At 35.0% G+C, this 17,444-nt stretch overlaps 1 protein-coding gene across 3 annotated transcripts in view; it reads left to right on the forward strand.

Moving 5' to 3' along the window:
* Window positions 1-17,444, forward strand: part of Diaph3 (diaphanous related formin 3) — a 440,087-nt gene that overhangs the window by 135,601 nt on the left and 287,042 nt on the right. For all 3 annotated transcript variants that reach the window (XR_016537097.1, XM_090342066.1, XM_090342064.1), the window contains 4 exons: window positions 8,573-8,683; window positions 8,946-9,064; window positions 9,852-9,968; window positions 14,969-15,087. Coding sequence is in view for 2 of the 3 variants with exons in the window: in XM_090342066.1 (XP_090198192.1) it covers window positions 8,573-8,683; window positions 8,946-9,064; window positions 9,852-9,968; window positions 14,969-15,087 (466 nt within the window). In the remaining variant the exon portion in view is untranslated. The remainder of the gene's footprint in view (window positions 1-8,572; window positions 8,684-8,945; window positions 9,065-9,851; window positions 9,969-14,968; window positions 15,088-17,444) is intronic.

A 17,444-nucleotide genomic window follows, 5' to 3' on the forward strand; every position in this document is an offset into this window, starting at 1 on the left:
ACTTCAATCCTTTATTTAACTGCCTTCAAGCTTAGAGAACTTTGGTTTTAGTATTGGTTTAGGTACAAATAACGATCTGTGATCATGCTTTGTATCTGTTAATTTGTTTTTGTTTCATAATAAAAATTTCCTGGGTTTTGCAGTGTCTTTGGTTTTATTGAAATATGTGACCATTGTTTAAGTTTTTTCTTGAAATTCTTATGGTATATTATATATATCTAAATGTAATATATAATATGAAATTTATTAATTTTTGGTTTTGTCATATTGGAGTTTGAACTGAGGACTTTCTGCTTGACAGGAAGCTGCTCAGCCAACTTGAGATGTCTCTTGCCCTTTTTGTTCTGGTTACCTTTGAGGCAAGATTTTGCTTTATTTAACAAATCTAGGCTGGACTATGATTCTCCTGTTGACCCTTTCTGCTGTACTGGGGAGGACAAGCATGTTTTTCTATACTTGACTTTTTCTACTGCAGTTGTGTCTTGCTATTATTATTTCTATTGTGTCTTTCTATTATTATTATTATTATTATTATTATTATTTTTGCCTTGGTTGGCAGGGAATCTCTCTATCCCTCCCATCTCAGCTTCTGAAGTAGCTGAGATACAAGGTGGGAACTACTGCACAAAGCTGTTCACTAACACAGGGCATCTTATGAAATGTTTAACTGAGTTGGCCTCAAACTGTGATCCTTTCACTTTTGTCTCTTGAGTAGTTATGGTTACATACAGGTAAGATATATACACTGGGTATATACCTTATTTAACCATTTCTAAATATTCAATTAATCACACTCATATTTTTATGCAATAATTATCTGTTGCCAGATTTAATAAACTGTAATGATAGTATACATACAAACATAAACAGGGGTGGTACACAGCTGGTATTATGTTCTAGCATTTCTATGGGAGACATCTCTAGTTTGAAATATTTTCCAGAGAAGCAAAACCCACAAATACAGTGTTTCTGGGGCGTTTAGTAGAAGAAAATGCTGTAAATTTATTCCATGTTTCAGATATGCACACTTTCTACAACTGGAAAGAGGAAGTATGCATATAAACAACAAAGAACTATAAATGTGTTGAAATTTATTATTATTATTATTATTATTATTATTATTATTATTTTAACTCTGGGCCTTGGCGTTTTCCCTGAGCTCTTCAGCTCAAGGCTACCAGTCTACCCCTTGAGCCACAGTACCACTTTAGGTTTTCTGCTGGTTAATTGGAGGTAAGAGATTCATGGACTTTTGTGCCCAGGCTGGCTTGGAACCACGATCCTCAGATCTCAGCCTCCTGAGTAGCTAGATATAATGTGTATCTGGCTAGAGTCAAGTGACAGGAAGGAAAGAATATTACCTCAGTCTGTCACTGGTTCTAGGGAAACCTGACAAGGTCATTGCGGTGTCTTTGTGTCCTAAATGAATACTTGCTGTTCACATCTAAGCACATACAAATTTAGAATGATGACATTGAAATGATCTAATGGAAAGTCAGATGCTGCTGACTCTTGCCTATAATCTTAGGTTCAGTACTCAGGAAGTTGAGATCCTGAGATCTTCCTACAAAGCAGGCTTGAGCTGGATATTTTACGAGATTCTTATCTCTAATTAATAACTACTAAAACCAAAAACACAAAACAAATCTGGAAGTAGAACTGTGGTTAAAATGCTAAAGAAAAACACCAATAACAAGGACAATGCCCAGGTCTTGAGTTCAAGCCCTAGGACTTACACATGCAAAAAGAGAGAGAAGTGAGAGGAGAGAGGAGGGGACAGAGAGAGAGGGCTAAGAAGGGAGAGAGGGGGAGAGAAAAAGAGAGGGGGAGGGAGGGAGGGAGGGAGGGAGGGAGAGAGAGAGAGAGAGAGAGAGAGAGAGAGAGAGAGAGAGAGAGAGAGAGAGAGAGAGAGAGAGAGAGAGAGAGGAAGAATATATATGATTGACTGGATGGGGCTATTGGTCATTTATGCTCCCTATGGTTAAATGTGGAAAATTGCATTTTATGGCTACCACAAAGACAAATCTTTTTTTAACTTAAAAAGAGAAGAAAACTCTTTAATGTCTGGATTTCATTAAATAGATTTTTAAGCTTTGGTTGGGTCTCATTTTTCATGTCTCCGTAAGTACAGGAAAGTCTGAGAGTTTTTTAATTTAAAAATTGAGGATCCTCCTCCCCCATTATTTAAGCAGTATAGGTTCTTTGGGCAATAACTAGATAAATGATTTAAACACAGCAAATATTAAATGTATTTATGGATTTAGCCAAGGTTTCATTTGGGTGGTAGCAGTGATAATAGGGCTTAAAAGTCAGGGCCCGGGTGCTAACCCTTATTTCCATTCAAGACTGTTCCTTTACCACTTGAGCCACAGCTGTAATTTCAGCTCTTAGGTAGTTAATTAGAAGTATGAGTCTCATTGACTTTCCTGAACCATGATTCTGAGTTCACAGCTTCTTGAGTAGCTATGATTATGGGCAGGAACTATTACATTCACTTCAGCCAGAGTTACATGCTTTTTTTTTTTTTTTTTTTTTTGATTTTCTTCTCTTTTCCCTTTAAATGCCTCCAAATCACCTAAATTTTATTTGATTCTTCCTGTAATGATTGGTCATATGTTGATTTTTTTTTTTTGTAAAAGTATCTTTGTACCTCAAATCACTGTAAACTAATGTTATTTTATTTCTTTTCTCTTTTTTTTGCTCTTATGGTTAATCTCGTGTTGTTACTGTATCTGACTTTGTTACCCAATATATTGTATATATGGTTATCTGCTTATTTGAAATAGGGAAGGGAAGAGGGAAAACAAAATGATTGGGAGGGGGAGGGTGGAGAGAATTGGGACAAAAACATGAGAAAGGGTACCCAGGTTTGAGAAGTACCTAACTAATGTAACTGTAACCTCTCTATACATTATCCTGACAATAATATGCATTTAAAAAAATGAATTGCTTTCACATTTAATGAAGGGACAATAAAAAATGTAGAGTGTTAGTAGAGAGTTTATTTTTAGGACAATTGTTTAGATACCTCAGAAAAAGCTAGAAATTTATCTCAATTCCTCTTTGTTTTGGCTACTGTGCTAATTGAGGTTTTTGTTAGTAGGACAGGAATCAATGAAAAACCATTGAAATGCATCAGTAAGCAGTATGCCATAATCCTAAGAGACATAAACAACAACAACAACAATATGGGGCCAAGAGCATCACCTAGTGGTAGAGCACGCGCCTAGCATGCATGAAGCCCTGAGTTCGATTCCTTGGGACCACATACCCTGAAAAAGCCAGAAGTGGCACTGTAGCTCAAGAGCACTAGCCTTGAGAAAGCCCAAGAAGAGTGCCCAGGCCCTGAGTTCAAGCCCCAGGACTGTCCAAAAACAAAACAAAGATAATCACCACCACCACCAACAAAAACCACAGTAAGCCAGTAAGCCGGGTGCAGTGCTTCATGCCTGTAATCCTAGCTACTCAGGAGGCTGAGATCTGAGGATCACAGTTCAAAGCCAGCACCAGACACGTCTGTGAGACTCTTATCTCCATTTAATCACCAGAAAACCAGAAGTGGCCCTGTGGCTCTAGGGGTAGGGAAGTAGCCTTGAGCTGAAATGCTCAGGGACAGCGCCTAGGTGAATTGCTAGGGTGGTAGCCTTGAGTTGAAGAGCTCAGGGACAACACCCAGGTCCAGTCTTCAAGTCCGGTGACCCATTGAAAAAAAACCAACCCAAAACAAAAAATCCCCCAAATCCCAGCAAAACGATATTCTGAAGTGAACCTATTCTCACATGTAACCTATCTGTAATAAGCTAGTGTTTCGTATTATCTAGAATGCACTCCCAGTTTTTTGAGTCTCCTAAATATGTAGCTTTGGGAATGCAATGAAAGACCACTGCAGAAATTCACTTCATAAATGTTTTAAAGGGGACTGCAATGTTTTACAATTAAATAATTAGTTACTCAGTCATTTCTCGGCATAGGGAACTTGATATGGGAACTATAAAGATGAATGAATTGCAATCCCGCCCTAAAGAAGATTATATTTAAAACGATATAACATTTGATGTCAAGTTTATATTACTAGTAGTTTCACCAAGTTTATGGAAAGATAGAAAAGAAATTAACAGTGTCTAGGGATTGTTTGAACAAATATTTCTAAATATCTAAGTTTGTCTCTAGTATTCCTTCTGATGTAAATTACAGCTCCCTGAGTACTAAATTCATTTGTCTGAGTTTGCCTGTGGGGCATATGCAGATTTCAAGCTCTGATTTGTTCTTTTACTGAGTCTATCATTTATAGAGCATTCAATTGGGAGTATAAATAAAATTACAGAACTCTATATCTGCTGGTACACTTTTCTGTTTGTGTTTGACTAAAAAATGTAGTCTGTTTAGAGTTATTATTCTGAATTAATACATGTATATAGAATTTTGAAATCTTTAGAGTTTATTTGTACTGGAGGCAAAAATATTTCTCTGTAAGCATCCTTTAGTCATCTTAACTTGATAAATGTGAACTTTGATTGTACAAAGAGAGACAGACGATTTCTGCTATAGGGTAGGGAAGATGAATAGCAGTCTAAACTGTATATTCCAGGCCCAGATAATAAGCATTTGCAGATTTTGATAGAATTTGTATTTACGTATTTTATTGGTGTTTGTTGCCAATCTAGATTTAGCTCCATTATCTTCTATGTCTTTATAATACAGCATATTTTTTTCCTGTTAGTCTTGGGGCTTGAACTCGGGACCTGGGTACTGTCCTTGAACACATTTTGCTCAAGGCTAGTACTCTGCCACTTAGCCATATAGGGCTGCTTCTGCCTTTTTCTCTGTGTGTTGTACTGAAGAATTGAACCCAGAGCTTCATGCATGCTAGGCAAGCAGTCTACCACTAGGCCACATTTCTGGTCCTTCATTATTTTAGTTATATAACCCCTTACTCACATCTAAGAGGAGCAAAGGTGTGTACTTTGTGAAGGCCATATGATTTTGTGCTTGTTAGGTTATTTTCTAACCAGAAAATAATTAGAAAATAACGTCTCAGCATAGTCATGTAGGAACCAGCTGCTCTGGTTAGCCTCTGTAAACATAGGTAGGCCTTGTGGACAGACTCTGGCATCTCATGTGTTAGTGTACCTTGAATTTTGTATGTAAGCTTGTCTATTTGAAAATAGTCAGAAACTAAAGATTAATTGTGCATCAGGCATTTATTTGTGCTGAGCTGAGGAATAGACAGTAGTAAGTTGTATAATATTGGGAGTTTAGTTGACATGTATTCATGTATGAAAAAAATCTCATTTATTTCCAAGGTCAAGAAGCTACTTTGTGGATTTAGTGATTCTGACAGTCTTGTCCATTTTTTTCTACCTCTAATAATTTTCCTTTGATCATTGGATTGCTTTCACAATTACCTTTGACTGGCTCTGTTTACACCTACATTGAATACCTCTGACATTTCTGTTTATTGTTTATTTATCTTCTGTTAAGTCTTCACCTTCTAGATCATTATGTGGCAGACGTTTGCCTTGCTCTTTCTAATTGCCTTTTGGGTAGTTGGTCTCAGTTCTCATATTATTGATGTCCTTGGAGTAATCTTCATGTATACTAAATCCTGAAATGGATTCCAGACCCTTTCACCCCTCCAGGGAGAAGTTGTATTGTGTGAGATACTGTTCTGCATGTTAGAGCTTTTTTTGATGACTGGGAAGAGAGGAATAAAAAGGCAAGTCCTTGGATATATAAACAATTGCTCTTTTCTTTTGTCGAAATGATTTTTGTGAAATCAACAGTGTTCCCATTCCACATGTAGTAGCAATTTATTGGTCCATATCTTACTTGCATTCGGTGGTGCATTTGATCAGTCTCTCCTTGTTTTGATCTCTTTCCCTATTTTCACAGAGTACTACAGTTGCCTTCTTTCTACTGATTAGCTTTTTACTTGTAATTTATTTACCCAAATTATTAATTAATTGAAATCTACCCTCAAATTATACATGTAAGTTCTTAAAGCTTTTTAATGCTCCAAGTTCTTATACCTTCTGTGGCCCCTGTTTCCTGTCAGCCTCACCTGCTTTCCTTTCTCACAAACTAATGTAAAATTTGAATTACTTACAACTAACTTGAAGGGATCATAACATTGAGCATATTAACTCATTTGCATAAAACATTTTTCTTAATCAAGGCTTTTGTGGCTCAGACCTAGCTATTTAGGAGGTTGAAATCCAAGGATTATAATTTGAAGCCAGGTCAGGCAGGAAAGTCCATGAGATTCTTATCACCAAGTAACTACCAAAAGGACTGAAGTGGAGGTGTGGCTCAAATGGTAGAGCAACAGTCTTGAGCGAAAAACTCAGAGACAAGTGTTTAGGCCCTGAGTTCAAGCCACAGAATTTGAAAACACACACACACACACACACACACACATACACAAACACACACACACACACGCACACACGCACGCACGTGCACGCACGCGCATACGTGCATGCAAGCACGCACGCACACACACACGCTTGGTACATTTGTTAACTCCTTCATTAGGCTCTCTCACTCCTTCCTTTTAATCATCGAATTAGAGCTTTTATTAGGTGGTGTCTGTTCTCCTTTAGTACCTACAGTTCCTCCTGTATGCAACTTCAACCTTATAGTTTGTTGTCATTGTGTCTGTTTATCTCCATTTGCGCAGAAAACATGTAATGTTTCTTTCTGTAGTTTTAGATCCTTTTTCTATTTCTAAGAATTAATTGATAGGGCATATATTCTGGAACATGACAGTAGTGGGTACTAAGAACTAATCAGTTGTTGTCACATTTCTTTATATGTCAGTATATGTGGTAACTAAGGTTTCTAGCTTTTGAAGGAATTCTTCGGTTTTTACTTTGCTTATAGAAATTTCTGCATAAGAAAAATCATGTTTTTGTACTTGCATGTAATATTCAGATGTTTATTTGTTTGGTAATAGATAATAATGATGATAGATTGTCATTTGAATTGGAAAACTATTGGTTTAACTTGGTTATATTGGTTATTTTCTTAATTTTCTTTGCATGTAGAATTATCTTAAAAATATTTCCTGAAAATAATTTGGCTTATCCTTTATCTTTCATTTTTGTGCTACTATTATCTACATTAGCTGCTTCTTATTTAAGTGGTAATTTCTACTAATTTTTTGTTGCTTTATTTCCTATGAGTAACAAAAATTCTCATTTTTCTAGAACTTGATTTAGTTTTTCAGAATATAGGGAAATTATGTGCCTATAATTATGTATGTACGAAACACTTCAAGATCTTTGAAAATGACATGGTTTTGCTGAAGAAAGTAAATAATGCTTGTGGGTGTCAAGTAAGAAAGTAGAAGGAATACATTTTAAACTTGACTTTTTGACAAGAAATGGTTACAGCTGAGTGAATATGTATTCAAAAGGTAGACTATTTGATGTTTTCTTTTTCTTTTTTCAAGTATGATCCTCTTTTTCTCATATGTCTTCTGGCACATTTCCCACTTGGACCTTGAACAATCTCAAGTTTTGACATTAGAGGCATGCTGGTCAGATTTTAAAGTTTAGATATCAATATAACAATTACTATATATTTCAGCCAGCAGGAACTAAGACCCCTGTTGCTGTCTTAATCCAAAAAAGGCATTTTAAATTCATATAAATCTTGCCTTAAGGGATAGAAAAAAGACAATTTTAGGAACAGCATGAGGTTAAACATATTGATGAGTAGTAGTAGTTCAGTAGTTCTTCCTAGATTTTGGGTAGAATGTAGACAGAAAAATAACATCAACAACAGAGAATACTTTGTTTCTCTAGAGAGAATCTGTTTTGCTTTATTAAAAATAGAATTTTAATGATGAAAGATATGTTTTCAATAAAGAGTAAAGTAATTCAAGAAGTTGTAGGATTCAACCTATTCAACTGAAATATTTTGTGATTTTATTTTTTGAAAAATAAGCTATATATTAAAGGTTTTAGTAAGTTATGTGTAATATATCTTGTGATAATAAATATAGAATATATTAATTTTGAATTTTTATACAAGTAAGAGTACTATTGCCTGGAAAATTAGCTTCTCGAACTTAATTACACAGTGTTCATTAATAAGTCTTTGGTGATAACAATCCTATTAATGAGATTCAGGATGCTGTTGACTTTAAGGTCATTTTGAAATGTAGTCTCTTTTGATGAGTGTAATATTTTTTTAATCCTAGTTTAGCCATTGACTATCTGATCTGATGTTTATAACATTTGCCTAGGGTACTTTCAGTTTCTACTGTATATGTGTCGAACTGTATCAGTAGACGAGGCATTAATTTTTACTTATTTTTTTGAGTGGAGGCCTAACAGTGCCTCCTTGTATCAACTCAGCCCCAAATAAATGACAAAAAATTTCATTGAAATTGCATTTCCTCTGTAGTATATAAGTGAATATTTTCTTATAAATTATTATGGTAATGGGCTTAATCTGTGCAGAAGATATTGGATAATACTTGTAACAAAACCTTGATTTCTTTTTTGTTGTGCTTTTCTTTAATGTTGGGAACCAAATCTAAGCCATAGTATGTAATCTGTTGTAGGTAGCTTGTATGCAGCTCATAAATGCCCTTGTTACATCTCCTGATGATTTGGACTTCAGGCTTCACATCAGAAATGAATTTATGCGATGTGGATTAAAAGAGATATTGCCTGTAAGTGTCCTGAAGTCTCCTTATGAATACTTAAATTAGTAGAGTACTTGAATGGGGAAAATTTAGATAAATTACCCTCTAGAATAATTTATCTGTAGGATAAAAATCTAGTTTTGAAATATAGATAAGATTTCAGTATTATAACATTTTAAATGTTTGAATTCTGTAAATAAAGTTAAATGTTTGGTTTATTGTTTGTTATTCATATTTTTGCATAATTGGAAACAAAATATTTGTTCATAATTTCTATTAACATCTCTAGAATTTAAAACTTATTAAGAATGATGGCCTGGATATCCAATTGAAAGTCTTTGATGAGCATAAGGAAGAAGATTTGATTGAATTTTCTCATCGCCTTGAAGATATTAAAGCTGAACTTGAATATCCTTTTGTTCTGATACCTAGTCAAAATATATGCAGAGTTAATGTTACATCCAAAACAATCATTCATACTCTGTAAAATATGAAACCCACTTCTCTATAAAGTTATAAAATGAAAACTTTATGTATTAAAATGTTATTTACTTGCTTTGATGTGTATTTTTGAAAATATATCGCTAAATTGTTAGAGTTTTATTGTTTTCATTTTTGGTAGTACTTTGTATTAAACTCAGCCCTTTACGTATGCAAAACAGTTACTCTACTTCTGAGCTATATCCCTAGAAGAATCAAGCTATCTATACATACATTATTTTTCTTGCATTTGGCACTTTGTCTACCACTCAGTACTTTCCAGCATTGGAAATTGTGTAGCCTCAGTTTGGTGGCTGTCATTTTCGTGTGCATTGGGTGTACACATGTGGGCCCTTTGTTAACTATTGGGCTTGCAAGTGTCTACACTTCATGGGATCCATCAGATTCCTATCCTTAAGTCTTTCTCTATGATTGCACCAGCAATCTTGGTGATGATACTCTTATTACTCAACATGGTGTTCACAACCTACTACTTACTCCCTATCTTTGTTTCCTAAAGCACTTTTTGGATTAGTTTAGTAAATGTAAAAGAGAATAGAGAAATTGTTAGATTAAGTTGCATTTACAGAGTTTTTTTCTTAGCCTCCGGCCTGGAGACCTGGTTTGTTAAAGACTTACAGAAGAGAACCTGTGTCATATTATTATTGGTGTATTGTTTAGGCAACTAAATCCATAGATTCCTTAATCATCTTACTGAAGCATCTGATGTTTACAACATGGTGTGGAACACAGTGAAAGAAACTAGAGCAGAGGGTTATTTTATTTCTATTCTTCAGCATCTTTTGTTGATTCGAAATGATTATTTTATTAGGTAAGAGAAACATATTGAAATATTTTCTTTCACTAATAAAACATCTATTAAGTTTGAAATGTACCTTATATTTTATTTGGATAAGCAAATAGCTTTTTAAGCAAAGGATTTTTATTTATTACAAAACTGATTTAGATAAAGCATGAATTGTTTTCTCTCAGTATAGATAAAATATTGATAAAAATCATACCATTGTCACTTTTTTTTTTTTTTGCCAGTCCTGGGCTTGAGCTCAGTGCCTGAGCACTGTCCTTGGACTTTCTCAGGGCTAGAGCTCTACCACTTGAGCCTCAGCACCACTTCTGGCTTCTTTCTATATGTGGTACCAAGGAATCAAACCCGGGTCTTCATGCATGCTAGGCAAGCACTTTAACCACTAGGCCAAACTCCCTGCCACCATTGTCACTGTTTAAGAACATTACTGTTACTTCTTAAGCTTCAGTGGATTCTTGGTTACAATCTAACTTCTGAATAAAAATGTTAACTAGAGAAATCATTGGTTTATCCTTTAGTGCATAATATTTTTGGTTATTCTTAGGCAGCAGGAATAATCTTGGGACTGTTTTTTAAAAGTTATATGTAGGTTATTAAGTATTATTTCCATTGGTATATAAGTAGCAAAAAATACCATAATATATATGTATTTAACATTTTTAATATGTTGGAAAATATATTCAAATGAATTTTTGGTTTTCATTATATCTTAGCTATCTAGACAGATCTAAATTGTATCATTTTCTCCCTCATCTACATTATGATATAGTGATCTATATATGGATAGATGCCTCACTGAGTTGTTATACAGATTAATTATACTAACATGGGCAAATCACAAAGCCAAATTTGTGGCTCATAGTCTATGCTCAGAAGTACAAGTATTCTTACTATCCTCTTTCCATTTTTATTGCTGTTTCACAAGATAAACTAAGGTCTCTGACTATACAGTCATTTTTGTTGCTACCAGTTTAGCTTTGCTGAAATTGTATTTTTAAATACTATAGGTAGTTTTTTTTTTCTCTTTTAATCTCTTGAAGAAGGATATGTTAGAAAAGCATCATTCCAGCTATATATCTCTGAATGATGTCAGAGAATGTAACTCAGTGGTGCTTCATAAACCTAACAGAACTGAATAATGAGAAATTCAAATGCTGAAAACTTAGGTTTTAGGTGATAAATTCATTTAACAAACATTATTTTCACTAAAAGTTCCATTCATTCTAAAATATGAGTTTAGTAATCTGTTTGGTCATAGTAAATTAGGTGCTCTCTGATAATTTCCTTAAAATAAGTTGACAGCTTAAATATTTAACAACCTGCTAAATATTATTTTTTTTTAAATTTTTGGGTGGGTTATGGGGATTGAAGTTCTAGTTTGAGCTCTGTTTCTTAGACTTACTGTGCTTTGCCACTTGAGCCGTAGTACCACATCAGGTTTTTGAATTGCTAATTGGAAATAAGAGTCTTAGGGGGACTTCTCTACTTCGGTTGGCCTCGAACTGCTATCTTCAGATCTCAGCCTCCTGACTAGCTAGAATTACAGGCATGAGCAACTATCACTTGGCTTTCCTATTTAAATTTTACTGTATTAATTTGGCCCTATTGACAGTAATGTTATGTTTGGATTCCAAATTTACTTGAAAACAAAACCAAGATATCTCAAGTCTGAAGTATCTCCCTCTAGTTCCTTGATCCTTGTATGAAAGGTTGTGTTGATCTTGCCTGTTTTAATTTTTCAGGAATTCAAGGGATTTTTTTTTTTGGCATCTTGTAGTTTTGTATATGTCCTTATGCTTCAGGGGTTGTAAGTTTCTATGTCCCTAATCCCTGTGTCTGTGTTCCAAGAAAGCATAACCTGTGTCTAAATTTGGAACACATCCAAAAGCATGGATCTGATAATCCTGTCATGTTTGTGTAAGACTGAGAAGTTACAGCTTTAAAATAATCTCATTTGTTTTTTTTTACCATGCCCCAAAGTTTCAAAGTTATTATTATTTATTTTCTGAAATATTGTACTTCTGTTACAAAATAGTGTCAGAATTGTGGTCACTTGCTTTTTCTCATTCACTTTAAAATTTTATATAGCTTTTTATTTTTATTTTTTTTGTCTGTCCTGGGCTTGAGCACAGGGCTTGAGTACTATCCTTGGACTTTCTCAAGGCTAGCACTCTACCTCTTGAGCCTCAGCACCACTTCCGGGTTTTTGCTATGTGTGTGGGGTGCCGAGGAATCGAACCTGGGTCTTCGTGCATGCTAGGCAAGCACTCTACCACTAGGTCAAACTCCCGGCCCCCTTTATTTTTAATTATAATAAATTTTTTAGAGTTGTATAGTTATTTTCTTTGACTTTTAACTTTATTTATTTATTTTTTATCAGTCCCGGGCTTGAGCTCAGGGCCTGAACACTGTCCTTGGACTTTTTTAAGAGCTCTACCACTTGAGCCTCAGCACCACTTCTGGCTTTTTTCTATGTATGTGATGCCGAGGAATTGAACCCTGGTTTTTGTGCATGCTAAGCAAGCACTCTACCACTAGGCCAAACTCCCGGCCCTAACTTTATTTTTTTGGGGTAATCTACCATAGAGGTTCTGGAATTCACATTTAAGTTTAGATTGTCTAAGTTTTATTCCTCTCTCCCTCAACCATATGGGGCTTTGAACTCAAAGACTTATGCTTGCTCAGCTTGCTTGCCTGACTGATGTTCTACCACTTGAACCATACCTTCAGCCTGGATTTCTGCTGATTATTTTTCAGATGAGGTCTCCCAGACTTTCCTGGGGGGATTGGCTTTAAACTATAGTTTACAAAATCTATGCTTGTTGAGGAGCTAGGATTATATGTTACAATATTTTCTGTTTATTTCTTGAAGAGTCTTACTGCCAACCTTTGTACTGAGATTAAAGGCTTGTGACATGTTGCTGACTTTACTGCCATTTTAAACTGCTTTTGAAATGAACAGATGTAAATTCTCATTTTTGTAATTAATTAACATTTTATTGTGGCTGTATGTAAAATGTGCTCATCATAAAAATAGTGGGTAAAGCCAGGAGTTTGGCCTAGTGGTTAAAGTGCTTGCCTAGTATGCATGAAGAGCCAGGTTGATTCCTTGGTACCACATACATAGAAAACAGCCGGAAGTGGTGCTGAGGCTCAAGTGGTAGAGCTCTAGCCTTGAGAAAGTCCATGGACAATCCTCAGGCCCTGAGCTCAAGCCCAGGACTGGCAAAAAAAGAAAAAAAAAAAAAGTGGGTAAAAAAATTAGTATACTTGGTGATAAAAATTTTTACCCTTGGTGATAAAAATAAAAATTTCCTTCAGTGTAATTGTGTTGGAAAAGGTGTATCAGAGGCCTGAGAGAGAAAAACAAGAAAGGAAGTGATTGCTACAAAATAATTAGAAGGAGCAGAAGAGGATAACGATTAGTAATGTTCTAGGTGCAAAATGCCATGGTAGTTGAATGTGCATGTGAGATAATTCTGACATTAAAAAATACTAGAGAGGAAATGATTGTGATTTTTATAACAACTTCCAATGAAATGACCTTTTTCAGTGAAATTATGACAATTTTTGTTCCTCTTAGTCATTTACTTTTTCTTCTGATAAATTTACTTCTAACATTGTTCATATGATCTCGAAATATTTCTAGAATTAGGAGATACACATTCTTTGCTTTTTTGCCTGCTGAGAGAGTTTTTGAATGAAATCTCAGATGTCATTATTGAATTCTTCAGTGTAGTAGATTTGAGAATAATTTCTTTGTATGCTTTTTTAAATGACAAAATGGCCTATGTTGTTGGACACTTTAATTTTTAAAATCTTAAATTCTCATTTTTGAACATTGCTATTATTTATTTTATTTTACTTCTTTTCTTTGTTGGTCCTGGGGTTTGAACATGGGGCCGAGGAACTGTCCCTGAGCTCTTCAGTTTAAGGGTAATGCCCTATTCCTTGAGCCACAGAACCATTTCCGGTTTTCTGGTTTAATTGGACTTTTGTACCACAGCTGGCTTTGAATAGCAATCCTCAGATCTCAGCCTCCTGAGTAGCTAGGATTACAGGCATGAGCTACCACAGCCCTGCCATTGATGTTTTATTTTTGTTTTCTTTTGAGAAAACTTCTTAATTTGGTATACCGTATAGTTTTCATTATCAGAAGTTTTGTTTTGTTTTTTTGTGCCAGTACTCAAGCTTAAAATCTAGGTTTCATATGTATCTTGGCTTTTTAGCTCACTTTTGGTACTTTACCACTTTAGCTATACCCTCCTTATGACTTTTTGCTGATTAATTGCAAATAATAATTTTGTGAGGCTGAGGTTTGGCCTAGTGGTAGAGTGCTTGCCTAGCATGCATATGAAGCTTTGAGTTCGATTCCTGGGTAACACACACACACACACACACACACACACACACACACACACACACACACACACACACACACACACACAAAGGCCCATAGTGGTCTGTGGTTGACGTCTTAGAGTGCTAGTCTTGAACAACTGAAGGACAGTGCCCAGGCCCTGAGTTCAAGCCCCAAGACTAACAAAAAGAAAAAAAAAAGGAATTTTGTGGATTTGTCTACCTGTGCTTGCACAGAAAAGAGATTTTCAGATCTCAGCCTCCTTAATAGCTAGGATTATGGGCATTGGGCTTCAGTATCAGTTTTTAATACAATTCAGTAAACTTTCTCCAAACAGTATACTATAGGATCATAAGAACCCTCTGTAGAACTTTTTAGAAAATATTTGTGAGATTTGGATTGCATGAATAAAATGAATTTTAGTAGAAGCTGTATTGGTGTGACATAATAGAGGACCAGTCTTGAATTCAAATCGCTTCAGTTTATTATCTTAATGACAGTGAATTCTATAAATGTCTGACTTTTATTAGAAAAATCATACTCAAAGCATTGTATATTTCCTTAAAGTTTGTAAAACATACCTTGAACCTCATTATAAGGAAAGTGGCTACAATTAATGTACCTTTGCTCTCTTCTTTTGTTTTAGACAGCAGTATTTCAAATTAATTGATGAATGTGTGTCCCAGATTGTGTTGCACAGAGATGGAATGGATCCAGACTTTACATATAGAAAAAGACTAGATTTAGACTTAAGCCGATTTGTAGGTGAGTGTTTCTCTATTCCTTAAATGGAAATATCTTTTATGTAATACATTAGCCCATATTGTTGCTTTTTCCTTAGGATTCGGTGATTTACATTCTTTTTAGATAAGAGTGGTTCATAAAATTGTGAGCATTGAATTGAAGTAGGGTTCTTTATTTTCAGAATAAATAAAAATCTTCCAAGTTTTAAAAATTTCATTTGAAATCTTAAGAATATCAATTTTAGTTGTTTACCAATGGGTGGCTCAAGCCTGAAATCCTAGCTACTCAGGAGACTGAGATCTGAGTGTCATGGTTCAAAAACAGCCTGGACAAGAAAGGCTATGTGGCTCTGAGACTCTTATCTCCAATCACCCACCAGAAAACTTGAGGTGGTGCTGTGGCTCTGGTGGTGGAGCACAAGCCTTGAGCAAAAGAGTTCAGGTACAGCAACCAGTGAGTTCAAGAACCCTGAGTTCAAGCCCCAGGACCATGTATAAAAAAGTATTAATTTTGTCAAATGTTGACTCTTGATTATATCTTTTTAAAATTCTTTGTTAACCAGTTGATACTGAAGTATAATAGGAAAAAAAGCTGTTCTTGTGCTTGGAGTTAACAACCTGGATTTTAGAATTTGTTTCTTATTTGAATGGTCGTTATATAAACTGGCTATCTCATGTGTTTAGAACACACTTTCTTAAAAATAAAATGAACTGAGTCTATACTTTGAAGAAAATGACTGACAAAATTTGTTGTGAATGAGAAAATTAGGTCTCGTAAGTGGAAATTGGAATTTTGAGAACATATGGACTGCTATCAGCTTGACAGCTTCTCAGCGATAACCCTGAGTAGGTTAGAGGGGAGATTAACTTCTGTGATTATATTGATATTGTATAAAGCATTGTGTCAACATTTTGGAACATATGCTATTCTTAGCAAATTTCTCCTTTCTAAATGACCATTGAAAAAATGACATTGATGGAAAATCTGTGTGGGTTTTTAAATTAAAAAAAAAAGTTTTTTTTTTGGTCGGTTATGGATCTTGAACTCCGGGACCGGGTGCTATCCTTGAGCTCTTCAGCTCAACTTTAGTACTCTACCACTTCAGCCATAGCACCACTTATATTTTTGGTGGTTAATTGGAAATAAGAGTATCATGGAATGTTGTGCCCTGGTTGGCTTTGAACCATGATCCTCAGATCTCAGCCTCTTGACTAGTTAGGATTACAGGTGTGAACCACCAGTGCCAGTCAGGTAATGAGTGCATTTCCTTTCATATATTGTCTTCTGTTCTTGCATCCTCTTCCAAGCCCTTCCTTTTGTCTCTACCAATCAGCTTTATGGTTCACTTTGATCCATGTCTAGTGAGCTCTACTGCTGCAGTTCTTTACCTTTTTTCTTTCCAGTTTGTACCCTCTCCCCAACCCTTCCAAAGATGTATCCGTCTGAGAAAGCAAAGGTAGATTCAGAGTAACATCCCTGTTTACCTAGATCTTCAACATCCCTTCAGACTCTTTCATAAAAAAGAGAAAGTAAGCATATAATATTTTGCTATTTCACTTCATAATTAAAACTAGATGTGCCCTGTTATTATTTTGATTTGTCTCTTTAGTACAGTATAGATAACTTGTGGTTATAAAAATGATCTTATCTAAACCTAATTTTTTATGATTTTACTAAAATGGCTGTCTACAGAATACTAAATATTGAAACATCTGATTCCTCTTAGAAAAACAAGCTCTTTTATGTCTCCATTACAAAATATTAAATTACCTGTGCTCTACAGTTTCTAAGACTTTTCTCTACTTTCCATTATCACATATTCTTTTCACCTATTCATAAAAATATACATTTTTACCTATATATACATGTAAGTCATTGGTGGTAGAGGCATGACACAGTTGCTAGAATATGAGCTAATGTTGGAAGGTTTGAATCCTAGGCAAGAAAGAAAAGAAAGAAGTAAGAGAAAAAAAGAAACAAAGAAAGCAAGGAAGGGAAGAATACACCATCTTAAAGTAACATATACAGAATGTTCATTGATAGTTGTGATTCCAGTGTAACTAAGAAGAAAAAGCTATGAAAACCCACTGTAGATCTCTGTACAGTTGATCCTCTTCTAAACCAAAGAACATTTGAATGTATGTTGAATGAGTAAGGAACTGGCTGATATTAGTGATATTGACAAAAAGATGGTGGTTTTCAATACTAACAAATAAGTAGAATATTGTGAAGGCCAACATTCTACCACTGCACCACTGCTCTTTTTCCAGCTTTAGTGGTTAAATGATGAGTCTCACAGACTTTCCTTCCCTGGCTGACTTTGAATCGTCATCCTCAGTTCTTAGCTTTCGGAGTAATTAGGATTACATGTGTAAGCC

Source organism: Megascapheus bottae, chromosome 11 (assembly GCF_031878675.1).
Source record: "Megascapheus bottae isolate mThoBot1 chromosome 11, mThoBot2.hap1, whole genome shotgun sequence".
In the NCBI taxonomy this organism is placed as follows: domain Eukaryota; kingdom Metazoa; phylum Chordata; class Mammalia; order Rodentia; family Geomyidae; genus Megascapheus; species Megascapheus bottae.